The 27,876-nt window shown below is 38.4% G+C and overlaps 3 protein-coding genes across 3 annotated transcripts; all 3 read right to left on the bottom strand.

The window, feature by feature from the left end:
* Positions 1-2,026, bottom strand: aqp8a.2 (aquaporin 8a, tandem duplicate 2). Its single transcript, XM_079851096.1, has 5 exons — positions 1,747-2,026; positions 1,323-1,449; positions 1,010-1,224; positions 521-655; positions 1-430 (listed from the first exon to the last, which is right to left on the bottom strand). The coding sequence occupies exons 1-5, from the start codon at positions 2,004-2,006 to the stop codon at positions 388-390; spliced, it is 780 nt and encodes a 259-aa protein (XP_079707222.1). The 5' UTR covers positions 2,007-2,026; the 3' UTR covers positions 1-387.
* Positions 2,027-4,576: 2,550 nt separating this feature from the next.
* Positions 4,577-8,352, bottom strand: aqp8a.1 (aquaporin 8a, tandem duplicate 1). Its single transcript, XM_079851095.1, has 5 exons — positions 7,908-8,352; positions 7,549-7,675; positions 7,218-7,432; positions 5,074-5,208; positions 4,577-4,853 (listed from the first exon to the last, which is right to left on the bottom strand). Exons 1-5 carry the CDS (start codon positions 8,165-8,167, stop codon positions 4,811-4,813), a joined length of 780 nt encoding a protein of 259 aa, XP_079707221.1. The 5' UTR covers positions 8,168-8,352; the 3' UTR covers positions 4,577-4,810.
* A 223-nt stretch (positions 8,353-8,575) lies between these two features.
* lcmt1 (leucine carboxyl methyltransferase 1) lies at positions 8,576-27,858 on the bottom strand. Its single transcript, XM_079851094.1, has 12 exons — positions 27,673-27,858; positions 27,487-27,571; positions 27,063-27,154; positions 26,852-26,973; positions 26,576-26,652; positions 14,853-14,914; positions 14,646-14,748; positions 12,299-12,419; positions 10,992-11,093; positions 10,427-10,518; positions 10,207-10,304; positions 8,576-10,114 (listed from the first exon to the last, which is right to left on the bottom strand). The coding sequence occupies exons 2-12, from the start codon at positions 27,564-27,566 to the stop codon at positions 10,092-10,094; spliced, it is 972 nt and encodes a 323-aa protein (XP_079707220.1). The 5' UTR covers positions 27,567-27,571; positions 27,673-27,858; the 3' UTR covers positions 8,576-10,091.
* Positions 27,859-27,876: the final 18 nt, after the last annotated feature.

The following is a 27,876-nucleotide window of genomic DNA, read 5'->3' as shown; positions in this document are numbered from 1 at the left end:
GATTGATATGGTTTATATAGAAACTTGTTAAGAAACTAAATACAGGAAATGCTCCACAAACAGTATTAATGTTGACATGTGCAATACTTTTAAACACACTGATAATGTAAAAATATGGAATCAACTTTATTTCGAGTAAATTCCAAACTACAGTCTGAGATAGGCTAAAACATTTTATGTGAAACATTATCAACAGACAATTTACTGACATCTGCTGGAAAGAAGAAAAAGGGTTGGTCATTTGTTATAAAAGGCAAACACAGTAAGCCACAGTTTTAAATTCAATAGCGATATATGCAGTTAAGATAGACATGAAATATTCAGAGTGTTTAGAAGTAACAATGGCATCATGAATTGAGAGGCTTTGCATGCTGATGTGCTCCAATATCATTTCAATATAACTCGTGTCTTCTCATCTCCAAGCAGAAGCCTGTAAAAATTAAATAAAGTTAAAGTCTGCTGTAAAAATGGAAGACCTCAACAAGGAAATATGGCGTATTTAATATCAAGGCAAACTAACCTCACAAGAGCAGCAGCCACCAGACCTCCCCCTATCGGACCGACCCAATAAACCCAATGATAAGACCAGTGGTTAGCTATCAATGCAGGTCCAAAAGCTCTTGCAGGGTTCAGACAGGTGCCAGAAACATCTCCTCTATTAAAATAAAACAACAGTTGTAGAGCAATTACACATTTAGTAAAAAACTGCCAAAAATCAATGGTTTCTGAAACTTGCCAAAGGCAGACTGCCAGACAACTAGCCAGCCACTGACAGGTCATGTGACATGCCAGCCAGCTGAAGACTGAACCCCTACTGGGGAGTACTGAGCCCCATATAGCAACAATAAACTTTATAAATGTATAAGTTGAAAACGTAGCTAATGCTACACATAGCTACTACTGCCTCAGGTGCGGCAGTTTAATGAAGGACAAAACACGTAGGCCTATTAGCCTCCAAACCTCACTGGTCAAAAACTAACTTAATTTGAGCTTGATTTGGTAGACTCACCCTGCCAGAATATTGATGATAACAGTGCAGCCCGCCATGAAGGGCACCAGGGGGCTTTTGCTCTTTCCATTGACTGCCCCCATTAGGACTACCATGGTTACTAGACACGTCATGGCCATTTCAGCAAACACAACCTTCCCCAGCTGCTCATCAGACTTCAGAACAGCAAAGGCCGCTCCGGTAGCATTCATGTAGTTCTCGTGTGATGTCATAACCTTGAAAACACATTCTCTCTTGAGCACTTTTATTGTGTTATGGAAAGAACCAGCAATATTATTTTCTGTTCTTGTATTTAGTGTATTCTTGTTCACACCTTTGACATTGCAGCTCCCAGCACACCTCCGATCATCTGACTGATAAGGTAGGGAACAACCATCGTCAGCTGAAGTCCACCACACAACCAGATAGCGATGGTGAACGGAGGGTTGAAATGTGATCCGCTGCATGGAGAGAAAAAAAAAATCATTCAGGTGAGATCACTCACTTGCTTTCAGATAGGGATTCAGAAACATCCCTTTAAGCACTCAAAAATAAATAACTGAACAAATCAAAATTAGTGCATAAAACACAAATCTGTAACACTTTATTTTATTTGTCCTTATGCAGTATTAACAGCAGGGGCTATATTATGCATAATTACTTGCAAACAACCCTAAACCTAACCCAATAAGTATACAGTATGTTGTTATAAACAGTACTTTAATGAACAAGGACACCTTAAAAGAAATTATTCTTACCTGATTTCTGCCATACATGCCACCAGCACAGCCACTGCCAAACCATGTGCGAGTGCTGGCTGTAGTCTTCCTGCTGCCTCCACATTTTCAATGACAGACACGCAGCCAATGAAGACAAAAAACATAGTGCCCACCAGCTCGGCAACACATGGCTGGATTATTCTTTCATATTTGCTCTGAGGTTTGGGTGAGGATTCATTCTTCTTCAGCAAGGTTTTGTCCAGCTCTTTGAGCTCTAGCTTCTCTACTTCCACTGACATTGTGCACCATCAAGAGCAATGAGTAACTTTGTGACTGTGTGGCAGAGGGAAGCACTATGATAAAAGAGCCAACTTGACTTGTTCCACCATAAATCACTCTTATATCCATGAAAGACTGATATATTATCATAGGATTATTATGAAGGACATACTGTTCAACCAAGTTTTAGGAGACAATGAAACGATCTGGAAAGTTTAAATAATAACTGTGAGGTATAAGTACAGACAATTTCAGTCTAGAGTTAGATCCGTGGATGTTTTTCCCTTATCAGATTTAAGTGGCTTCACATTTGGACAGTTTTTTTTTTCCACTATTACATCTGTGTTATTGATTTGCGTGTCAAGTGTGTGATAACTCCCTGACCTTGGCTGTAAATGCTATCAAACCAAATGGCATAATAAACCAGCACGCTGACGCTTTAAGGTGAACTTTGAGCATGTTATATGCTGAAATGTGATATATTATTTTATTTATTAATAATTATATTAATATATTTGGGTCAATTTATTTTTAATTTCTAAATTAAAAAGAATATGTATATAAGATTAAGGTTTAGATAAATATCTTAACCAAGTGTAGAGTTTTGTTCCCTCCTCATATTTAAAATATTTAAAAATATTTTCGTCATATTTTGATGGTATATATCCGGACATCTCTTTTGGCCACTACTGTGTGTATATACATATACATATACATATACATATACATATACATATACATATACATATACATATACATATACATATACATATACATACACATATACATATACACTCCTGAAAAAAAAAAAAAAAAATTGGGCTAAACAAAATGGCTTTTAATTGTCTTAACCACTAATTATGTTAGTCAGGAAATTGGTAAAATGTAAGTAAATGCACTACTTACAAAGCCATTGCTGTCTCAGAAAAACATCGAAGACAGAATGAAGTTTTTGGCAGAATATTGGAAGTTGTGTGGAGTGATCAATCACAATGAAACACGAGTTGCATGGGGATGATCTAGATCGGTGTCTTCGAAAATCTGCTGAGAAATAATAATAAATGCATCTCTACCACTGTCATGAAACAGAAGGATTCACACAGGTAAAGTAATCAACAGGTTAAGTATGTGATCGCAACGATGGAAGCAGGAGAGTAACTGATGAATATAGTGTTTAATGGTCTTATCTGTTGCAGTTTCGGAAATGGAGATTGAGGCAGATGAATGAAGACGGATAAAGGAAGCAGATGACTGAAGACAAATCGTTCTGGTAGGTATCGTGCAGGTAAGGAGTCAGGTATATAATAATATAGGTATAATATAGGTCAGGTATATCAGGTATATATAAGGAGTCAATAATAATAATAATTTGTTACATTTATGTAGCGCTTTTCTAGGTACTCAAAGCGCTTTACATGGAAGGGGGAATCTCCTCAACCACCACCAATGTGCAGCATCACCTGGATGATGCGACGGCAGCCATATTGCGCCAGAACGCCCACCACACACCAGCTTATTGGTGGAGAAGAGACAGTGATGAAGCCAGTCAGTATATGGGGATGATTAGGAGGCCATGATGGACAGAGACCAAGGGGCAAATTTGGCCAGGATGCCGGGGTTACACCCCTACTCTTTTCGAAGGACATCCTGGGATTTTTAATGACCACAGAGAGTCAGGACCTCGGTTTAATGTCTCATCCGAAGGATTGTGCTCATTGACAGTATAGTGTCCCCGTCACTACACTGGGGCATTAGGACCCACACAGACCACAGGGTGACCACCCCCTGCTGGCCTCACTAACACCTCTTCCAGCAGCAACCTGGCTTTCTCAGGAGGTCTCCCATCCAGGTACTAACCAGGCTCAACCCTGCTTATCTTCAGTGGGCAACCAGTCTTGGGCTACAGGGTGATATGGCTGCTGGCGGTAAGGAGTCAGGTAAGGAGTCAAAGGAACAACGAGACCAGACAATGGTGAACTGCAGTGGGAAGAGTTATATAGTGCTGGGTGACGATCAGTGAAGATTGGTGACAGGTGACGGTGATTAGTACTGGTGACTGGGAACGAGAGGGTGGAGTGTAGAGGTCTGGTGCTGTCGATGTTGTTGGCTCTGTAACAACCACAGTGGAGCATGGAGGAAGAAGAGACAACCAAGAAGCAACTTGAGAGCAAGTCCATCAGGCTCATGTTTTGGCCTGGTCAGAGTCCAGATTTGAATAGTGAATATTTGGTCACACATTAAACTCAAATTAACAAGGAGACATTTTTCAACTACTCATGAACAGTTTGAAGCCATTACACTGAGTGGGACAACAGTGACTCTCCTTCTTGTAAAAAGCCATCTGCAAGCTGGGGAAGGATATTCTGTGCTAAGTTACTTTATCTACAGAATTTGTGCAATTTCCTGACCAGTGATTTGTGATTAAAATGGTTAAGACCATAAAAAGACCACTAAATATTTCGCCTTTTTTGACTTGGCCCATTTTTATTAATTTTTTTTGCCCAGGAGTGTTTGTGTCAGTGTGTGTGTGTATATATAGAGGTGCTACATATTTACATTTTGCAAAGTGAAGAAATACATTCAGGCAATATATAAGAAAAGACTTTATGCTTATTAACATAAAACATCAGAATGCATAATGGCAGGTTATAAAACTAAAACAACAAATACATTTGTCAAAGGGACAATGAAGCATCAGAATACAGAAAAGTTTAGAAAAATTCAATAATATAAATGTTTGACAATATCATACAATGCTTTACAAATAATCTTGAATTTAAAAAGCTTGCAACACTGCAGGATCCTCAGAGGTCCTTCATCTCCATCATTTGAAAATAACACGAATCTTCTTGTCTCCCATTATCAACCTAGAATGAATCAAGCAATTGATTAGAATTCTCATACTCACATATTAAGATGAAAAGTTTTATGCTATAAAAACAAATTTAAACTGTTTTCAATATGAATGGCTTCAAAATTAAACAAGTCATCATAAATTGTTTAAGCAGATACACTTAATGACTTTATACTCCTCCTAAATGAAGAAAATCATTCATTGTGTAAGGAAAAAGTGAGTTGCAAGGATACCTCACAAGGCTGACAGTGACCAAAGCACCAGTCAAAGGTCCCACCCAGTATATCCAGTGGTACGTCCAGTAACCGGACACTATCGCTGGGCCAAAGGCCCGTGCTGGATTCATACATGCTCCTGATATTCCACCCCTGTTTGACATGCAAGACAAAATCAGTTAAATCAGAGTTTCTCAAACCTGAAAAAAATGACCCCTAATACAGCATATCAGCACATTTTAGTGTCAGGAATTAATATTTCCTTTTGCCATTATTATTCTAAGGCTCCTGGTGTCTTTGTTTCCTGTAAAATATCCTGTTTGTTTGGTTGCCATGTTCCTCAAAGGCACTTCATTTTCCACTTTGAAACAAGTGTAGCGACTTGTGAGATAACATCTGCTTATAAAAGCGCATGAAACATGTGATTACAGTTAGGGGAGATCAGGGAGTAAAGGAATAAGATAAAATATTTCAACGTTTCACTGATTAGAGATGAGCTACCGGAGTTGGCGGGTTAAAATCACTATCATACATTATCACCACCCTGAGGGGAGTCAGGGGACAGCAGTACAAAAAAATTTAAGTAAAATCTAGTTAATAATTTAGAAATAGTATTAATTGTTATCAGTAGTAGTAGCAGTAATTAATAGCATTATATAATTATTATATTTCTATAGTTCATTTTTTGGCAGAATATAGAAGTATATCCTCCCTGTCTGCTTAGCCATAATATTTCTAGATTTATATATTTTTAAAGCAAATTATAGCAAGTTTCTGCAATAAGGATCCACAAAGTCAAGTTTTATAATATGTATAATTATAATGTAATTAACTTTAAAATATAATATAAAAAATGATAATATTAGAATTATACTATACAACAACATAGTCTAAAACATGTAAACATTATAAACATAAAACATGTTTAGAGTTGTTAGACTGTATTTGCTATCTATTTTTCCATTTTATTTGCTGATTTGAATTAATATGTTTCCTGTTTGTGGTTTTTTTATTATTAAATCAGCATTTTGAATTACAATGTCTAATTACAACATCTAAAAGTCTGTATAATTGTATAACAGTTATGTTACAGTAACACTCTTTGGACTCGTTGTACTTTTTTTATTGCTTTGGCGCAATTTTCACAAGTAATTAGTAAATTTTCAAAACTCTTAGTACTAATATCACAACAGCTCATCAAAAGTGCAACAGTTTTTAAACATTTCATCCCACTTTCAATTCAATTACAAAGTATTCTTTTCACTACACAAAATAAGTGTTTCATCTATATAAATGATCAGAGATGCATCAGTAGAAAGGAGACAGATGGCATCTAATACAACATTTCACATGATAATATGCCATGTGATACTGTAACAGATTACCATGGTAGAGACTGCCACATTACTGTAACTCATAGTATAGATTCACTCATATGGCAAAGTGAGAACATTTAATATATTGCCAGCAATATATCCATGTCATAACTTAATCACACATGTTGATAACACACTTGATAGATACTATAACAAACATTAAGTATTCAATTCCATAAGTTAGGTACTGTAAGTGTATTTTCTAATGTGGCATCTGTAGCCTGTATTACTGTAATTATTTTAGCAACAAGGGTGATTTGAAACATGTATCTTGCATTGTTTGCTATTGAATGAACTGATTGTTAAAAGTACTAAATTGAAAGAAGATCATGTGTTTCAGTGATTAAACCAACCGTTCTCATTACATATCACAATGATCTTGTGTTTTGAAACAATGATTATGTAGAATGAAAGCAGGTTTTGAAAGAATGACTTGCTGTGATACAAGTGTGATCAGTTTGGAGTTTTGCACTAAGAGTTTTGAAAATGTACACCTTACTTGTGAAAAAAGTGAATAAAAGAACTGTAATCTGCACAGTTCAGGTGTAAGTAGAATTCTAAACTACTTTCATTTGTATCAGATATATATAGGAAAATTATTGAAAGAGGTGTAGAGGTATAGATGCAGATATAGATGTTTAAACAATTGTAAATAAATATTTAACCCAAATGCTCTTTATGGCCTCAAAAAACTAGACTAGATTTGAAAATTTAGTGTGGCATAGTATTCTGTACAGTAGGCTATATCATTTGTTTGTGCCTTTGTGTGAAATGTTAGTTTCCTACCCAGCCAAAATATTTGCAGTCACGGTGAGTCCAATGCAGAAGGGAGCGAGATGACTTCGGGTCCTTCCGTTTACGGCACCCATGCTGACAACTATAGTCAAAAAAAGCGTCATTATCATCTCTGCCATAGTCGCAGAGCCAACGCCATGAGAGGACTGAACGGCATCAAACGCTGCTCCAGTTGCATTTCCAAATGCCTCATCCGAAGTGACAGCCTAAAGAAAAAGAAAAGAGAATGTTTATATTGCATTGTCAAAAGTGTAAAAGATTGTATGCTTCCAGCAGTCATAAACACAGATACAAATATCGATAGAGAAGCTCGCACACATACTTTGGCAAGGCCGGCAGCAATCACTCCACCTAACATCTGAGAGAGCACGTATGGCACCAGGAGCATCAGCTCCATTCCTCCGATGAGGTAAACACACACAGACACGGCCGGATTGAAGTGACCACCGCTGGAAAACAAGATGATGACATCATAAAATCAAGCATGAAAAAAAAAAAAAAAAAAAAATTTATTACTAAAATTACTATTTTTTTTACTACTGAAATCTATTTTTTTAAATATTGTAAATATAACAAGGATATAATATAAATATTATCAACATAGTTTTATGACATATTATTTAGTTTTCTCTGTTTAAAAGTCTAGCCATTTCTTAAGAACACAGAACATAAGGCTGTTACCTGATTTCTCCAAAAATGGCAATTGCTATGGCCAGTGCTAGTCCATGTGCCAGTGCGGGCTGGATGCTCCCGCTGATGCCCACGTTCCCCATGACCGAGACGCAGCCCACGAACATGAAGAGAGTGGAGCCGAGGATCTCTGCCAGGCACGGCTGAATGTAGTGCTCAAAGAAGGACTTCTTCTGCGTGTTCTGATGGTTGTCCCCTCCATCGCCTGTGGCTACTGTAAAGAGATCTGCTTTGGACTCCACCGAGGTCATTTTGTCTGTCCGAAGCTTCAGGTGTTCTGTGCACGCGGACACTGCGGCTTTCTACTGATAAAGGTGGACAGAGGATGGGGTGGAGTGGTGGTGAGGCGGGCCAACAGTCTCCTTTGTCATCAGTCTTGGTGGCTTGGGAAAAACACTTTACAATTACAGCAGTGGAGAGCATTGTTTGGGGGAGTGACGGGTTCAGGATATAGCTTATCATCCACCACGCTATTACACAACTGAGGACAATAAAACGACCACGAACTCTCATGTCACTCAAGGTCTTCTCGACTGTCTTACGCAACAGAATTGATTAGAGTTAATGCAGTTTCCCAAACTTTATAAATCTAATGGCATATTATAGATTGCTGTGCATTTCAGCATGGCCTGCAGCATTTTTTTTTTTTTTGTTAATCTGCATTTCATCTGCTCTCATTCTCATGCATCAAATCAAGGTTCCTGCGGCAGTAAATAACAGCACAAGGTCGCTTTGGGTTAATGTTTCTCTTGAGGGACTCACTGACAAAAATGAATACAGAGAAAGACTGCAGGATGCCTGGCGTTGACGGCTAAAGAGGAAACATTTCCTTTTTTTGTGTCTTTTAATCGCCTTTTGTTTTCTAAAACTACTTCCTGGTGATTATTTGTGACGTTTGAAAAACATTCACAACCATTTGATTTTTTTAATGCTTTTCAAAGAAGTCTCTGTGCTCACTACGGCTTGCATTTATTTAATCGAAGATACAGTACAAATAGTTGTGAAGTATTATTACCATATAAAATAACTGTTATTTTAATATATATGATTTTAATAAATATGATTTGGTGTTCAAGAAACATTTCCTATCCATATTGAAAACCGTGATATATTTTTGTTCCTGCGATTCTTTTTGATGAATAGAAAGTTCAATAAAACAGCATTTATTAAAAACAGAAATCCTTTGTAACATTATAAACGTCTTTACTGTCATTTTTTATAAATTGAATGCATCCTTGCTGAATAAAAGTATTCATTCATTTATTCTTTTAAAGAGAAATTTTACTAACCCCAAACTTTTAGTAGTGTACAGTCTGAAGAAAATCCATGGCATGTCAAAATGTACAACTTATGAGCTTTCAGAGTAAAGAAATGTGCTTATTTTTTAATATTCGTCCTATACCCATAATATCAGTCAACTTTATAACTACATTTTAATCAAATAGATAAATAAAAATAAGCAACATTTTAAATGAAAAATACAAATATTTTTCAATATTATTTTGCATAGTATTCAGATACTTAATGCATGCATAATTTAAAATATAATTTATTTATAATGACATTTCTGGTTACATTACTCATTGAAAAGTAATTTAAATAGTTGCTATTCTGTTTTTTAAATATAACAAGCAAACATAGTTTCATATTTCATTTGTGTTCTCTATGTAAAAATCATTTCATAACTTTTTTTTATTTGAGTGCTGCTTACAAAAATTTGATTCTTTTTGATCCAGTAGTTTGCACAAGGTATAGATGAAAAATAAATTGGTTTCAAAATAAAGGTGTCCTAAAGTGCAACAATAAATCATGCACTTAAAGATCACTTTATACAGTTAATTGTCTTTATTCATCATCATCATCATCACTGTTCATGAATATTCATACTGAAGCCAACTAACAAAATAAGTCATAAGTAAAATAAATATTTTTGTGATCTTGTGAAAGTTTAATAATGGCTATGGCCTGAATTAAATGGCACTTTAGTGAGACACAGTCACATGAGAGACAGGAGGAGACAAGTAAAACAGAAGAAAAGACACTTATGCCAGCAGTCTCCATTTTTATTGCCCTCAAAAATGGAAATAAAGATATAAATGACTTCCTTTTCCTGTCCTCTGACTCTTGGTCATGTTGTTTCAAAAGAAACTTTTACAACCAAGTCCCCATTGACGTTTAAAACCCAATTTGAGAGAGGCCTGAAAAGAGAAGTCCGCTATTAGTTACAAGTGACGTCAAACTGTCCATGAAACTCTAGAATGACGTTAATTGGGTAAACTGGAAGCCTCACCTAAACTGAGCTTATCTTTTACGGCCCAGCAGATGCAGTAGTGTTGTAGGAGCTGTTGGAGAAGTTCCCTTTCGTCTAAAAACTCCAGGCGTTCAATTCTGTGATAGTAAAACAAAGGAAAGCCATTGCAGAGATTCCGATTTCAATCTTTCCCAGCACAGGTTGCATAGTTATAAATACACACTTGATTACAACTGTGCACTAGTGTTGGCTTGAGTACCTAGATACATCTTCCTGAGGAAGCATGCTGTAGACCGTCATCATGTCCAGTGCGTTGACACTTTCCCAGCCTGCCGACAGAAAGCGGTCTTTCTGTGGAAACACACATTGTTGTTACTAAAACTAAAACCATTTCTCAAAATAAATGTTAGCTGAAAATAAAATATTTTAAAAGATTCAGCTAACTGTGAAGCTGAGCAGATATGCTGAGGTGTCTACAGAAGGTCACCGTGGTGGGGGTAACCTTGAGAGACTTGCACTGATACTGCTTTTGTGAGACTGAAGTGTGGGTGGCTGTAGTACACAATGACCTGAGCTTAACTGCGCTGTTTTCCTGAGTCTTGATGACCCATTGTATGTTGAGCAGGAAAACAACTTTGAATTCCAAGCACTACCACCCAGTGTAATGTTTTGATTGTACATAGCAAGACACTATTTTACTGTATGGAGAAGAACAATCAACAATCATTCAATGTGACAGCTCCTGCTGTACAATTTCTTAGAAGGACATTATGAGTAAAGAGCTAGAAAGTTAACGCCAGTCCTAAAATGTGAGAGCGTCATACTTGAGAGTCCAAAGACTGACACAGGTCCACCCCAGCCAGATTGCACTGCCGTCTCTGCAGATTCTCAATCATGATGTGCCCGAAGCGATCATTCATGTTCACCTTAAAAGATTTGGACAGTTAGCAAGAGCTCACAACTACTCTATAGTTTATGTTTTTACATTTACATGCTTTTCTGTAGCTCAAACAGTAGAGAATGGCATGGCGCTAGCAATGACAAGGTCGGTTACACTTTATTTTAAGGTGTCCTTGTTACAGTGTAATTATATATTTAAGTACAGACTCAGAGTAATATTAAGTAACTACATGTACTTACTATAGGAATAGGGTAGGATTAGGATTTGGTTGAGGGTTAGTTGCATGTAATTATGCATCATTTACTGTTATTACTACGGTAAGTACATGTAACATATGTAACAAGGACACCGTAAAATAAAGTGTTACCGACAAGGTCATAGGTTAGATTCCCAGGGAAAACAAGAACTGATCAAATGGAAAAGTATACCTTGAAAGCAATATAAATCACTTTGGATAAAAGCATTTCAAACTGTGCTCACATTTGCAGAAATAAAAAAGCAATCTGTGATCACAGTATGAATTCAAACATTTCTCATCAAATTCTATAAGGTTTCTGTAGGTTTTATGAAGGGAAACTGAAGAGGTTTTTAAGACCAAGTAAAGAAACTTTAAGGAATAAATACAATACGTTAATATGTTCTCTAAATGTAAATGCATAGGGAGAAACACATGAGTTGTATCTGCAACAGATATCCGTTACTTTTTAATTAATTTTACCAAAAACGTATCTGGAATGCCTCTGTTTTCAAACACTAGTATATGGAAATAACTTTTACTGTATTTTCTGATCACTCAGCAAAAAAGTAATGTTCTTTATCAGTATTTTTGTCTTGTTTTCCAATGCAAATCAAGATGCATTGACTGGAGATAAAAATGACATTTAAGAAGTCTTGTTTTCTGTGAAATTTACAAGAACAAATATTACTCAAATAAATGTATCTTGATTTAAATATGTTTAGATGTTTAAATTGGAAAACAGGACAAAATAACTAAGGAAGATATGACTTTTTTTGGCAATGCATGTAACATATAATGCCATGACTTTTTGAAATGAAGAATTTCTGCTGATTTAAGACCTTTTTAAGGCCTTCATTTGTGAATTGAGACCTTTTAAAGTCCTTTTTAAGCCCCGCAGACACCCTGTTCTACCAAGATCAACTGAACATCTTGAATTTTCAAAAATCTAAATGAGGATTGTTATAATGAGGCAGATTATGATATTAACTCACCTGTTCGTAATTAATAAACATGGCCGTAGGGAAGGTGTCTGCCACCCAGTGCACCAGTTTGGAGGACTGCTCAGGGGTCATGTACACCAGTACACATTCAGACAGAAAAAGAGTGGGCAACCTGGGTGGACAGAAGCAGGAATACTGTTATTAAGCATAATCCTTCAGCTCATATCAATGGCTGGGAAGTGTTTCTTTACAACACCCATTCTATGATTAAGCTTCCTCTAAATAGAGGCTGAATTTAACTGAACTATGGGTAACATTTTACAATTCGATAACATTAAAGAACTAACAGTGAACAGCAGTACTTTTACAACATTTATTAATCTAGGATAATGTTACTGTCTACATACTGAGGCATTTTACCATTTTAAGTTGTAAAGGTGCATTAAATTAATCAAAAGCGACTGTAAAGATATTTATAGGGTGCTGCTCAAACAGAAGGCTGGATCCTAGTGATGCCGACTGTGTTCTCTTCCTAGTCCAGTCCATCGAAGGCGTGTAGGCTAGAGTTCTCCTCAGCATTAAATGCTAGAATGAGACAGTCTAGTCAGTGCACAAGGCTTACACCTCCACGGTCACGGCATGAAAATACTATTAAAACTTAATTTTGGAAAAATACTTTGTATGAAAAATCTTTGTATTAACTGGCTTTCTAATAATGCAATGCAACCGTCTTGCGGTCTCCCAGTGGCTTACATTATTGGCAGTTTAGTGTTGTTAAGTGATTCATTTACACCAAGACAAAAGATAAGATGTATGCCTTCAACACTGAAAACATTATTTTGAACTCAGGGCCGACTCGTTTTCCATCAGTTATTTTTCCGTGAATTGGAATGTGTGCAAAGGATTGTGGGTGACAGGCCGCAAAACAAAGGCTGCCTTCCAAGGTTCCTTCAAATTGAGTTGGCCTTCAGCGCCAGCCGAGATATGCAGCCTTCTGTTTGAGAAGAACCCGTAATGTTACAAAAGATTAATGTAAAGTAAAGTAAAAGATGTTCTTTTGAACATTCTATTCAAATTTATCAGTTTCCACAAAATTGTTCCACAGAACAGCTGTTTTCAATAAGCAAAGTTTCTTAAGCACCAAATCAGCATATTAGAATGATTTTAAGGATCATGTGACACTGAAGACTGGAGTAATGATGCTGATAATTTAGCTTTGCAATCACTGGAATAAATACAATTTTAAAATGTGTTAAAACAGAAAATTGTAATATTATTATAATATTTCACAATATTGCTTTTTTTTTTTTTTACTGTATTTTTGATTAAATAAATGCAGACCTGGTGAGCATAAGAGACTTCTTTCAAAAACATAAAACAAATCTTACAGACCCCAAATTTTTGAATGGTAGTGTATAAAAAAATTGTTAGTTGATTATATACCCAATGCATTAACAAATGTCAATAAATTGAATCTTATTTTTAAGTGTTGGAAAAAAAGTTAAAACTGTTCTTTTTTGAAATTCAAGATAGGTTCCTTTTTTTCTATCGAGAACATCACAATTTAATCAGCTCATGCATTAAACAAGAAGTTTGTTCCTCGAAGCCGAATCATTAAGGTAATATCTAAAAGTACAAAGCAGGAAATCATGTTTTTGGAAGAGTGGTTCGCATGCTATGACAATAGATTTTCCAGACATTTTTTTTTTTTTTTTAGCAAGTGACACACTGATGGGATTTGCAGACAAGCTGGTAAACGTCAAGACGCCACGTTAGGGTGGACTGAAAAGGAAGTTGCAAAAAAAAACAAGCAAAAAAAAAAAAAAAACTCAAGGTAAGAGACCTTGGAAATGATGCCATTGATGTCATACACCTTCTAGAACGGTGGCTTCCTTCGGGTCTCATCAGATCGCATCAAAGAGAACGTGTACTTTTTGACGCATCTAAGGAAACTCTAAATGCTCCCAAGTGTACTATTGTCATCAGGGGCATCAACAGATGCACGAAAACAAAAAAACAGATGCGTGCAAATCCTATTGGGAGGCCAAACAGGATGGATCAACCCTATGTAGGATGCACAGAATTGTGAGGGTTACTTTCTAGTAAGTCAAATTATATCTCAAAATCCTATTGTTTTGATACACAACGTTCCACCAGCCGTTAATTTTAGTCTCAACATTATACAACTCTCGCATGTGACCGAGGGCAAAGAATTAAACGTGAACCTTTCAGAAAGATAAAGGTAAGAGAGGCTCGTCCTGATGTTATAACTGCCATCACTATCTAATCTTGAATGTTGATAAGACATCACAAATATGCATTGTGTAATAGTAACACTGGAAAAAATTTATTGAATTTATTTTTAACTCAGCCAAGGTTGTGATATTTCAGTACGTACTCTGGATTTATCTGGAACTTTTTTAGTTTGTCTTCTAAAGTTGGGAGGTCTCTTAGATCAGCACTGATAATACAATATCTGTCCGAGTCCAGGCTATGACCATCTGTCAAAAAGACAAAGTTGAACAGATGAGAGGTTACAGTGGAAAAGATCACCACACAATAGTAAAGTAAAATGCTCTGTGACATCATAATTCAATTTTAATACCTAGAAGGAGTGAATCAGTGGAGTGCGTCTCAATCAAAGGTTTTGATAGTGGAGGTTTTGTCCTGTAAAAGATAGATAGATAGATAGATAGATAGATAGATAGATAGATAGATAGATAGATAGATAGATAGATAGACTTCAGTTAATCATTTACTCAGTTGTTTTATGGAAAACAGGACTTTTATCTCAGTGATTATTATCAGTTTTCAGATTCCTATCATCAAAGTCATTCATATCATCAAACAACTTGCAGAAAGTCCACATGAAAAATACAAATCTGAACTCTGAAAACTGTTCTGCACATATATACGTCACACGAAGTATTAACAAATATGTATGAAGTTTAATCATATAGCAGGAAACTGGCATAACAGAGTGTTAAACAGACACAAACAAACAACAGAACTGAGGGAGGAACTTAAATACACGGTGATGATTGACTAAAAGGACGAACAGCTGTGATAAATGGTGACATGGTGATAGATTGTGGCGGGAAAATCAACAAAGGAAGGCATGAACTGAAGATAATGGTGACAATACATAGGCCTTTAGCATCTCTCTGTGTTATATTATAGAGTAGTCTCAAAAATATACAAATATTACTCAAAAAATGTGGACACTTTTTGTTTAAACTTGAGGGGACTTTATACCACACCAGTTAGTTACAGGCAACTGCAAAAAAAAGGTTGTGAGAAAAGGTCTAGTATCATTTGTTTGCAGATGACACTTTGGTATTCTGTTATCTAATGCACTGAGGGTCGGGATTGTGTTGTATTACGCAATTCCCTCTGTACACAGCTTGTGTATTTATGTACTATATGCCACTAACACTCTTAAACCAAGGCACTTTACACATACATAAAAATCTTCCTCTTCTTTGCATTTCACCTCTGGTCTAGCTTGTTTCCTAATCTAGTTTTCTAATAAACCTGGCATTGTACACTATGAATTTTGTTTGTACTTATGTTTTTCCATTGCAGTGGTTCCCAAACTTTTTCTGCTGGCACCCCCTTTTGTAGAGGAAAATATTTTCAAGCCCCACCCACCTACATGCACCCACATAAAGACTCTCAGAAGCTAATATTTTGAGAGCCTCAACACACTGTGTTGTACTGGTGAATCTGAGGGCGAGATATGCATCGTCATATTTTCTATTTTCTGCGCTTTAACAGCTAGACACTGCACTGGACAGCCTCATCAAGCGAACATTTCAAATCCATTCGTTTCTTGTGTCAGAAGTTGCACGAGCACTTGGAGTGTGTCAAAAATAGAACGCATCAGTTTACTGTTGGAAATTTGTCGCATCGCATCCAGTGTAGACAGCAGCATCACTGATTACAATGATTACTATTTGCTTTTGTTGCACCACTCGTGTCTGGTGTAGACACGTTGTTTTGGTAGTTGTGACGTTTGAAGTAAAGCAAGGCAAGGCGAGTTTATTTCTAAAGCACATTTTATACACTATGGCAATTCAAAGTGCTTTACATAGAGAGGAATACAAATAATCACAAAATAAAAGCAAGGAAAACTCAAACAGTTATTCAAAAGCTTTACTTAGAAAGGAATTATGTACTATACATACATAATTGTATATTGCTCTTGCTTTTTGCTCTGTGCTTTACTCTATCGCTTTTATATTTTATCTCCTTTTATCACCTAATTTTAACTTCAGCAAATCAGCTCAGTGCTCAAACGACAAAGCTTGGATTACTATAAAAAATTATTTTATCCGACCAGCCTCCCACTGAAAGCCATCAGCTTACATTCCGGGGAAAGGAAAACACAACTGCCTACATTCAAAAGGATAAGAGAGAAAACGCCTCTTCTGGTTCAAGAAAGTACTTGCTGCACAAACTGCCACAGACCTTCACAACGGATTGCAGTTCTTGAAACAAAGTTACTTGCGGGACCACCAAATCAGAGCTTCATCATGGACGCCCTCAGCATACAGCTGGTGAGTCCCAAGAATCTAGTGCTCCTCAACAGGCCATACTGAATGTAGAGAAACAAGCCGTAACTGATCGAAATACAAATCGATGGCACAAACAGGGAGCGAGACCCAAAGGCACTCGAGACATCAGATTGCCACGAGCATCACATATTGCCGCAGTAGCATCCTCTACCGCAGATACGGCTCTGACAAGGATTGCAAACACTGGTTTCCTACCACCGCCTATACATCTTGAGAACAGATTTGAAGTATTAATGAATGTAGATGTGGAATCCCCAAACGTGATGAATGGGATCAAACAAAGATCGAATCAGCCAGTAGCTAACACTGATGCTAACTGGAGCTCGAGGTCGAGCAGACAGCGGCACTCAGCTCAGAGTGCAGCCGAGCCCAGGACTCTGATAGTGGGGGACTCCATAATCAGAAACATTAGCAGCAGGGATACAACTACATGCTGCCTTCCACAAGCAACAACTTCTGATGTAAACAGGGAACTTCAAAACATTCTGATGAAACATAAGATTGCAAATCGACTTATTCATGTGGGGAAGAATGATATTCATAAAGAGCAGTCAGAACTCCTTAAGAAGGATTTCAATGAACTTTTTGAAACAATTAAAAAACTAAAAGTTCAGACATTCATCAGTGGACCACTACCAGCAAAAGGAACAAACAGGTTTTCACGGTTGCTTGGGCTTAATACATGGCTGAAAAAAAACCTGCAATGTAAAAGGAGTGAACTTTATTGACAACTCCAATCTTTTCTGGAGTCAGAAACAACCGTTTCAACAGGATGGCCACCACCCAAGAGTGCTAAACGACAATATCTACTTCTCCCTCCATCATCCTTCTGCAGTGTGAGCCAATCCACTCAATCTGAACGGCGCACACACACACCTGGACACAGTAATGAATGACCACAAGACTTCACTTCAGCATCTGAATGGACATGCGGCTAACATATCACACAAGGACAATGATAACACCACTCCGCCACAACAACCTCTGCTCACGGACACAATCTCAGCTGAGCCCTGCCCACAGAGCTCACCACAGACAGACTGTGACATATCAGAACTGCTCCAAGATTCAGCACCCCAAGGACGATTCCTGAAAAACAGCCAAGAAAACCAGAACAACATATCACAGCCTCCGATAACACCAGAGCAACAGCCCTCTCACCAGACACATTATCCCTCTCTCCAGCATCTCCACTTCTGTGCTTCTCAGAGAAAATGGAAGAACTGGTGTATGCTGGAACCAAACTATCCCACTCTTTTGCTGCGAGCCCTCAGATATCAACCAAAAAACGTCAGGCCCCGCAAACACCAAAGCCTGCGGGCCCAGCTCGCCCTCCCCCTCCTCCTGTGAGAGCTCTTCGGCCTCTGCCACAACGCCAGGGCCCACACCCTCCCCCATCTGCTCGAGGTGAACCAAAAACAACTGATACCAGCTCTCAGTGATATGTGTCGGGTCAGCTGCAGTGCAACAATCCTCAATGAAACATCCCCTCCTAACTTTACTTTTATGAGTGTCTGCAGAGCAGGTAGAAGGGGTGGGGGTATATCTGCTCTTTTTAAAGATGTCTATCAATGTAAGCAAATATCATTTGGGAAATTACCCATCTTTCGAATATCTGGGTATTGTGTTAAAATGTGCTCCACGCATTTTACTTATTATTTACAGACCTCCAAAATACTCTCCAGTCTTTGTTGAGGACTTTACTGAACTGTTATCAACAATTACCTCAGAGTTTGACTGTTTTGCTATTGCTGGAGATTTTAACATCCACATAGATAATGCAGAAAACAATATGGCAAAAGAAATCAAAACTGTTTTAAAAACTTTTGATCTGACTCAGCATGTACATGAACCCACACACAATCGTGGACACACTCTCTAGATTAACTTATCAGTAAGGGTCTAAACATTTCATCGATTGTTATTAAGGATGTAGCACTGTCTGATCATTTCTGTATTTTTTTGATATATTGATCTCTCCTGCCATTGAAGCTAGATCTGTGTCTGTCAAGAAGAGATGCTTAAATGAGAACACTAGTGTACTATTTATGAAGGCTATATCATTAACACCAAGCATGTTTGCTGACTCTGTTGATTTTCTCCTTGATTCTTTTAACTCAAAAGTTAAAAGTGTAATTAATGATATTGCTCCTGTGAAAGTCATGAAGAAGAGTGGCAGACTAAAGCACCTTGGAGAAACTCAACAGCAGTGCATAATATGAAAAGACAATGCAGAAAAGCAGAGTGCATGTGGCGGAAGACAAAACTTGTAGTCCATTATAACATCTACAACGAAAGCACCCATGCTTTCAATATGGAACTAGGCAAAGCTAGACAGACCTTCTTCTCAAATGTTATAAACACCAACTTAAACAACACACACACACTTTTTGCTACAGTAGAGAGACTGACAACCCCCCCCCCCCCCCCTTAAATTTAAAATTAATTTAAAATGAATTTGCTATATTTCAGATCAATATATTGAATTAACACTAACTTTATTCTCATCTGTATTATAAATAATTTATTTCTGTATAACTACCATTAAAAACACATTTGATTTTCTTTTTTAATCAATGTAGAATGTGTAACTTCAAAATAGACAGATTAGTCCTCTGTTTGAGGACAAAAAATGAAAACCAATGCAATATGATGAATGTCCAAAAGATGGCACCGACAGACTGTTTTTAAATGGGGTTGGATAAATAAATATTTTTTGCTTTTAAACAGAGTGTGTGTGTGTGTGTGTGTGTGTGTGTGTGTGTGTGTGTGATTTAGGTTGGGTGGCAGTTGTAGGTTACAGTTTGACAAGAGTTTACAGTGTGACAAAAGCACAATGTTGTGTTTTATTGCGAGTGTACACAAATATAAGTAAACACTTTGCAGTTTGAATGATGTCCTGTATGAACAAAATGACGGAGTATGTTTTTATGTTTCCACTGTTCGATCGCGCCCGCGCCTCTCTCTCTCTCTCTCTCACACACACACACACAACATATTCCAGCATTGCAATCTTGACATCACAGTAATAGACAGTAAAAGAAATGGACACAGCGACCCCATAGACTTCAACGGAGAAAAGTGAAGCCAATTAGAAGCACTCACTTCCTGATGGCTGAGCGTACTGCGCAGACTCAAACTGAGCTTGACGACGTAGATGTGACGTGAGCAACCTGTCTGACAGTTGTAAGTCTTCTAGTAGCTGTGCAAAAGGAAATCTGAATCATTCCCTTCCGAATCTTGCAGAGACGGAAAGCGTGAGTAGGAGCTGTCCATGAGCTAGGAGCAGGAGCAACTTTTGCTAAGTATTCTGATTAAAGGTTAACTAAACCCCTGGTCAGAGCCTGACTCCACCCACTGGCAATATTTGAAAAATGCTAGAAAAGTGGGCAGACCCCAGCGGAGATAGAGGGGACGAACCGAGGGCGGAGCTGAGCGGGGGAACGTGCACCTGAGACATGCTGTCAGACTCTAAAATGGAGAGTGACTCACAGGGTTGCAAGACGACGTAAAGTACATGCATCTGACGAGTTTTATCGAGTTAATGTCAATAGCGCGCGCTCTCTGTAGGCATATTCATATTTTGCCGCTATGTAAAAAAAACATACATGGCGCGTTTGTCGACCCCAGAGTATTAACTTTAGCCTAACCATAAATTGTGAATAAAATATATATGATCACTCACATCAAGACGCCGCTGCGGTGGTGGAGTCCATGCAGGAGGAGTAGCGTTTAGCACTGCGTCGCTTTTCAACGTGAGCTGTGTGGAGAAGCCCATTTCCACCTCTATTGCGTTGGAGAAGCAATCCCGCGTAAAATGCAGGTTGCACACTTGAGCTCTAGGCGGGAACTCACGGTCTTCCAGACCAAGTGCATGCAACCACTGGCGCCTAATTTCCAAGTCTGCTGGAAAGCTATGCAGTCCAGCAGTGTTGCTGCAACCAGCAACACTACACCTAGGTACCCTCCTGACCACTGTACTAAATACAGATAAATCTACGCTAGCTCGTACCAAGGGCGTGGTGAGCTCGTACCAAGGGCGTGGTGAGCTGGAACCTGCTTACGTCACATAGTACCGCTTAAGATTCAACTGCAGTAGCCACGTTCAACCTGAAGAGGGCAGCACTCAGACGTTTTTACACCATATATAGTAGAATTAAAACACTTTATACCCAAATGTCAAAAAAGTTACTTGAATCAATGAACAGCACTAATAAAGCCCCATTCTTACAGATCATTAACTAAAAAAAGTTGGTTTAGGGTTTAGTTACCCTTAATTATTTTGTCATTTTGCCTCTACGTCCCCCCGATTGCCTGCAAGCTTCTCCTCCTGTCTATACTGTAATTTCTCTACTGTGCGACAGAGAGTCGCGTGGTTATTACGCAATCGTTAGCCTATTTTTACAAAAACGGCTTCTACAGGGCCATAGTGTAAAATAGAAGGTAATGGAGCCTTTTATATATTGTCGTGTTTCTTTAGAAATAAACAATGGACAAATGGAGTCTTTAAACGCCTCAGATGTAAAGTTATTCACTGGCGAAGTGACACCAAAATGAATGGGAGTCAATGGAATGCTAACAGCAGGTGATGGCTTGCTAACCAATGGTGGCCCCCGGGGGAAGGTACGCTTTTCCGGGTGCTGGATTACCCCCTTGTTCATGTCACAGAGCTTCAGAGCAAAGGCGGAGCTACAGATTAGGTGTCCCTAAAGAACCCGGTATCAAACAGTAGTTCCGCATTACATTAATTAATTTGCACACGAGTTTTATTTATTTTTATACTGTGTATTCTCCGTGTATAATCATGCACTGAATCGTGACGCCCGTACCGTTTCGGTTCAATACGAATACATGTACCGTTCCACCCCTAGTTACTATGTCTGATTTCGAAGAAATTGATGGTAAAATTTAGGAAGAAAGCGTACAGCACCTTAAAACATCAACCTGCACACTTGACGCACTTCCCATATCTTTTTCAAGTGTGTTAAACTGTTTAGAAGCAGATCTCCTAGAAGTGCTAAACTCCTCACTTCTCTCTGGGAGTTTTCCAAACTCCTTGAAAACTGCAGTTGACAAGCCCCTCTTGAAAAAGAGCAATCTGGATAAGACCATATTAAACAACTATAGACCAATCTCAAATCTTCCTTTCATAGGCAAGATCATTGAAAAAGTTGTCTTCAATCAGCTGAACAAATTCTTAAGCTCGAATGGATACTTTGACAATTTTCAATCTGGTTTCCGACCGCATCACAGCACAGAGACAGCGCTCAAAGATAATAAACGATATTCGCTTAAATACTGATTCAGGCAAATTATCAGTGCTGGTACTACTCGACCTCAGTGCTGCATTTGACACTGTCGATCACAACGTACTTCTTGACAGGCTGGAAAACTGGGTCGGGCTTTCTGGGATAGTCCTAAAATGGTTCATGTCATACTTAGGAGGGAGAGGTTATTATATGAGTATAGGAGACCATAAGTCTGAGTGGACATCCATGACATGCGGAGTCCCTCAAGGCTCAATTCTTGCGCCACTCCTGTTCAACCTGTATATGCTCCCACTGAGCCAAATAATGAGAAAGAACCAAATTGCTTACCACAGCTATGCAGACGACACACAGATCTACTTAGCTCTATCGCCTAACGACTACAGCCCCATTGACTCCCTGTGCCAATGCATTGATGAAGTCAACAGTTGGATGTGCCAAAACTTTCTTCAGCTAAACAAAGACAAAACTGAAGTCATTGCGTTTGGAAACAAAGATGAAGTTCTCAAGGTGAACGCATAACTTGACGCTAGGCATCTAACAACTAAAAATCAAGTCAGGAATCTCGGTTTGATTCTGGAGTCAGACATTAGCTTCAGTAGTCATGTCAAAACAATAACTAAATCAGCATACTATCATCTCAAAAATATTGCAAGAATTAGATGCTTTGTTTCCAGACAAGACTTAGAGAAACTTGTTCATGCTTTCATCACCAGCAGGGTGGATTATTGTAAAGGACTCCTCACTGGCCTTCCCAAAAACCATAAGACAGTTGCTACTGCCAGGATTCTGAGCAGAACCAGAAAATATGAACATATCACACCAGTCCTCAGGTCTTTACACTGGCTCCCAGTTACATTTAGGACTGATTTTAAAGTATTATTACTGGTATATAAATCATTCAATGGCCTAGGACCTCAATACATTACAGATATGCTCACTGAATATAAACCCAACAGATCACTCAGATCACTAGGATCACATCAACTAAAAAGTAGATTCATCGTCTGCTTTACACCGTGTCCTAACCACACATGATGCGTTATTATTCCTGCAACAAGCAATTTGTCTGTCCACACAGCAGAAGTGACTACAAAATACGACAAAATCAATCAAAGATCACAGCCAATCGGAAGAGCATGTGTGCGGGCTCTAGCGGCAAGCACACTGCACTCGAAACACATGGACAAGTACATAAACAAATTCTTAAATATTACACCATTTTAACGTTATTAAAATACATACCGAGTTACTGAAACATTCTTTGTCATAGAATACACTTGTGTAAAATCTGTTGACTATCTTTGACTGAAGATAGTTAGCTTGGCAGTTTAGGTTCAAATTAGCCACAAATTGGGTTCAGATTAGGTTGATAACCATCAGTGTCTTGGGTTGACTCATCACTGACGTACTTTTCGATCTTTTTGTCCTTTCACTCGGAACTCTCTTTAGTTACAGCAATCCATTTTAACAGAAGACACTTGTGTGATTTGACACTCAAAAGCACACTGCTTTTTTATTCTCTTGTACACGCGATCAGCTTTCAGTGCAAGCTTTCTTCTCTTCCTTGCTTCATCGGCTGTTTTCGATGGTCTTTCGGGAGCGTTCGTCAGAGAAAAGAACAGAGGGCACTAGTGGGCATTCTCCTCTGTGGCAAAGAGGTCGACTTCCGCTTTGTCAAAGACACTCCATATCAAGCGCAACGTCTGTTGGTGCAGCTTCAACTTCCTCTGAACAACGCCCTCTCTGGACACCATGTCCGCCAGGCAGTTCAGCCTGCCTGGCACATGAACTGCCCGTATCAAGAGGAATCGCTGGTCCACCCATAAGAGGAAGCGCTCTGTCAGCCTCTGAGGGGACGCCGATGCACAACTCGCCAAACGTCGGCCTGCCAGGGCTGTCCAGCTGTTTAACGATGTAGCCGTAGTAACCACCTTCCATCTGACCACTCTGCCAATGCTGATCCACTGGTCGTACATGGTTCTGTCGAACCAGTGTGACAGAGCATTGAGACGTACGTGCGTTACCACAACATACATTCTCCCCACTTTCCACGCTCTCCACGGAAAGCGATCTTTCAACCAAAGTTGCAGTGGCCTCATGTACAACAAAGTCAAGTGGCAAACTGAGGCTGCAGCTGCCATTAGCCTTAGCAGTCTCTGAAATTACTTAAAGGAGAACTCCGGTCAATTTTAACATTGAGCAAATTTTTGTGTACATTTGGAGTGCTGTCAGTACAGAGAACAACGACAAAAATTGGTGTTGCCTACACCGTGTTATACACGCGCGTGATCATAGGTAACTAAACCTATGCGCGTGAACTCGACAATCGACTATTGTGGACTTCGACCGAAAACAGGATGTAAATACAGGTATGTGCGCTGGCTGAATTAACATCACTTTTATTAATATCTTTTACATCTACTGCAGTCAGATTCACCCGCGTTCACACTGAAGGAATCACTCACAATGGCTGGGCACTTGTAATGACACATCAAGGATGTTAAGAGGCTAAAAGCAGGTTTAAAACTTGCCCCATTGAAGTCAACAGGGTGCAAATTTTAAAAAGAGGATAACAAGGTGTAGGCAACACCGATTTTTGTCGTTGTTCTCTGTACTGACAGCACTGTTAAAATTGACCGGAGTTCTCCTTTAAGAGGAACCATCAAGATCATTTACAATGTGCATCCCACTGAGTCTCAAGGGGGAAAGCACTGCATTCACACACTTTGTGAATGTACGTGGAGCCAGAGCCAGCCCAAATGGCAGGACTTTGAATTGGTATGCGTCTCCTTTGAACACGAATCTCAGATAGTGCCTGTGATGAGGGGCTATTTGAATGTGAAAGTAAGCGTCCTTCAGTTCCACCGCTATAAACCAATGGAGGATCTGCTTTCCAGTGGTAATCTTCAATGGGCGCTTGGCTAGGGCTCGATTCCGCGGCCTTAAGTCCAAAACCGCAAGTCGCCATCCTTTTTCGGAACGAGAAAGAAGTGGCTGTACAGACCACAATGACATTGCTCCGAAGATACCACATCTACTGCCTGCTTGGTCAGGAAAGTCTGGATCTCTGCACAAAGCATAGGAGCATCCTACTTTGATACCTCTGACTCAATCACATCACTGAAGCGGGGCAGTCTGAGCGCAAACCGCAGTGAATAGCCGTCTTTATAATATTGATAACCCAGTCTGACACTGCTGGCAAGCGCTGGCCACGTGCTCAAGCAGTCTGACAGGGGTTGCAGCGGCCTCTGCTGTGGCGAGGGCTGTAAACTGGCCGCAGGCAGGACATCTCTGACGTCTATCCCACGGCCCGTTGGACGGGGAAGCTCTCGACTGCTACACTGGATTGCATTGAGCTCGCACTCTGCAAAACACCGCCTGAGGTGATCTACTGAAGGGACGCGGCTATTGCAGTAGCAATAGTGTGATTCAATCAGTCTTCAGTATTTTTGGTGAAGGAGTTTCCTTAAGTGTCGCAATGTTGAGAGACCTACCTCGAAAGGGAATTTTTTAGGAGATCTTATATGAGAGACCTACCTCGAAAGGAAATTTTTAATATGAGCAGAACATTTCAGAGCACAAAAAACAAAAATTTTGTGTGATTTGCATTCAATTTTCAGTTTTGAGCAAAATAATTCTAAGTGTGTTTAAAGTTTAGATTCATGCTTGTTATTTTTTAATTGCGTTTTTAATTCCCGCTTATTATTTCACTTATTATATCCTTGACCACGCTGTTTGCTATTCTGATAATTTTGCATTTGTTTTTCAATTTTGTGCAATATATTTTTACAAAATAAGGTCTGTGGTAAACATAGCTTGATAATATTTTGTTTTACAAAGTAAATTACACACACCCACACCGACAAAGCGAATTTTGTTTATTTTTGAAAATGTATGTTTCTAATGAGTAACTAGATAAGAACGTTCGGGGTGTGAGTGTGTGCAGTAGAACAAAACATCAAAATATTGTCAAGTTATATTAACCACAGACCCTATTTTACTCATAAATTGAAAAAAGACATTGATGCCATAACTGCACCAGTCTATTGTAAGTCACTTTGGAGAAAGAGGGATAAATGTGTAAGTTGCACAGCTGTACCTACAGCAGTCTCCACTGACCACTGAAATACATCAAATCACCCATGACAAAACATCCTCCGCACATGAATAGTAATTCATATGCATAACAGCAATTGAACAGTATTAATTCAGGTGGGATACTTTAAAATAATAAAGAGCACCAAAGGACCGATACATTTAATACAAAAATGATGATAAATAAACAATCAAACCATTGCTTTGGTAGGGTGGACATAGCTAGACAGAGGGTCCCTAAACTACTCATTAGAGACACTGTCTCCCTCTAGAGGAATATGACTAAAAGAACATGCTATGCTTACAAAATCATTCATGCTAATATCAATAAGCAAATGATTGAAAATCAAAACAATAATTATATTATAAAAGTAACAACACCTTACTTGATGTGGTGTATTTTTCTAGCAACAATTGTTGGGAAGTCAACTTCAAAGAACTTTTTCGGCATAATGTTTTCATCCTAAGGATTAAGAATACACATTAAAAAGATATACTTTTCTTTGATTGCTTATCAAGAATGATTTATTTCATGAGTCTGTGGAAGGATACACATTACTCCTTATTAATATATAAATATGACATAATATATACTATATAAAAACTATTATTATTGGATCTCAAAATAGTTAAATGTGAAATTAATAATAAAAAACAACAACCTTTAATCTCCAAAAAGTGGTATCCAGTCCAGCCCCAAGATTCACCACCTGGCAGTCACATTGCGTCTTCTCAAGAAAAGCATCAAGAAGGAGATTCACCCCTTTGACACGACCATAATAACCTACACCACAATAAAATTAATAAAAGCAAATTAGATCAAACGCAGCTGCAAGCATTGACCAGCAGGTGGAGATATTTAAACAATCTTACCTCTGTTGATCTCAGGTGCTTTACGTTCACCTACTTGCCTCACAAAATACTGGGCGTAGAGGTCAGTCCAGTAACCTTTACTGGTAGCAAACCTATAAAACAGAATAAAAATAGGGTTATATTAAATAAATAAAATGGTTATTATTACACATAAATGGCATACGACATGTATAACTACAGCACTGTTGCTGACCTATATGTAAACAATGAAAGAATTTGAAGTAATATATAACGTTACATTATTATATAAAACTGCAACATTGTGCTCAACCACGACTGTAGTACAATATTTTGCCTATTTGGTGATACGATGATGCTCATTAACAATGTGCTAGAATATCATGAGGGAAGCACAGCATTTAGAAACACACTAAAATTATGTTTAATAATTTTATTTCGGATCACTGTTTGCAAGCCGTGCTACCTTTTGCATATCGATGCGTCGTCACAGGTTGCCCTGACCGCTTCATCAGCAGTGTCAGAATATGGCTGTTTGGATGCCATGAACACTTGCAGATTTGAAGCAACGTGAGAATTATTGCAAAACACTGCGTTAAATACACATGCTGTATTCGTATGAACGCAAAGGCTAAATGTTAGCTAAACTGACCGGGTTTCGAAAACCGCAACAGCCAAAGACTCAATATTTCATTGCCAAGATTATCAACAGATTCTTTAAATATTTTTCAAACACATTTATTTGAAACAAGCATATTTGTTTTTACAGCGGCATGACATAAACAGAACTGCACCAAGCGCTTCGGTTGACTATCACATGTTTACATCTATTTCCGCTGACGGAACTTTCCCATAA

This window comes from Squalius cephalus, assembly GCF_949319135.1.
Source record: "Squalius cephalus genome assembly, chromosome: 19".
NCBI lineage: Eukaryota > Metazoa > Chordata > Actinopteri > Cypriniformes > Leuciscidae > Squalius > Squalius cephalus.
The sequence above is the reverse complement of the archived record's forward strand: the minus strand, read 5'-3'. Positions and strand labels throughout refer to the sequence as shown.

Bases quoted from the DNA above. Each gene is read 5' to 3' on its own strand.
- aqp8a.2 (XM_079851096.1), bottom strand. From the start codon at position 2,006: ATGTCAGTGGAAGTAGAGAAGCTAGAGCTCAAAGAGCTGGACAAAACC. The intron at 1,450-1,746 runs GTAAGAATAATT...CTCTCCATGCAG, and splicing joins GCATGTATGGCAGAAATCAG to CGGATCACATTTCAACCCTC. The intron at 656-1,009 runs GTGAGTCTACCA...TTATTTTAATAG, and splicing joins ATCATCAATATTCTGGCAGG to AGGAGATGTTTCTGGCACCT.
- aqp8a.1 (XM_079851095.1), bottom strand. From the start codon at position 8,167: ATGACCTCGGTGGAGTCCAAAGCAGATCTCTTTACAGTAGCCACAGGC. The intron at 7,676-7,907 runs GTAACAGCCTTA...CTTGTTTTCCAG, and splicing joins GCCATTTTTGGAGAAATCAG to CGGTGGTCACTTCAATCCGG. The intron at 5,209-7,217 runs GTAGGAAACTAA...CATGTCAAACAG, and splicing joins ACTGCAAATATTTTGGCTGG to GGGTGGAATATCAGGAGCAT.
- lcmt1 (XM_079851094.1), bottom strand. From the start codon at position 27,566: ATGGCATCCAAACAGCCATATTCTGACACTGCTGATGAAGCGGTCAGG. The intron at 26,653-26,851 runs GTTGTTGTTTTT...CTTAATCCTTAG, and splicing joins CCACTTTTTGGAGATTAAAG to GATGAAAACATTATGCCGAA. The intron at 10,519-10,991 runs GTATGACGCTCT...GTGTTTCCACAG, and splicing joins GTCAGTCTTTGGACTCTCAA to AAAGACCGCTTTCTGTCGGC.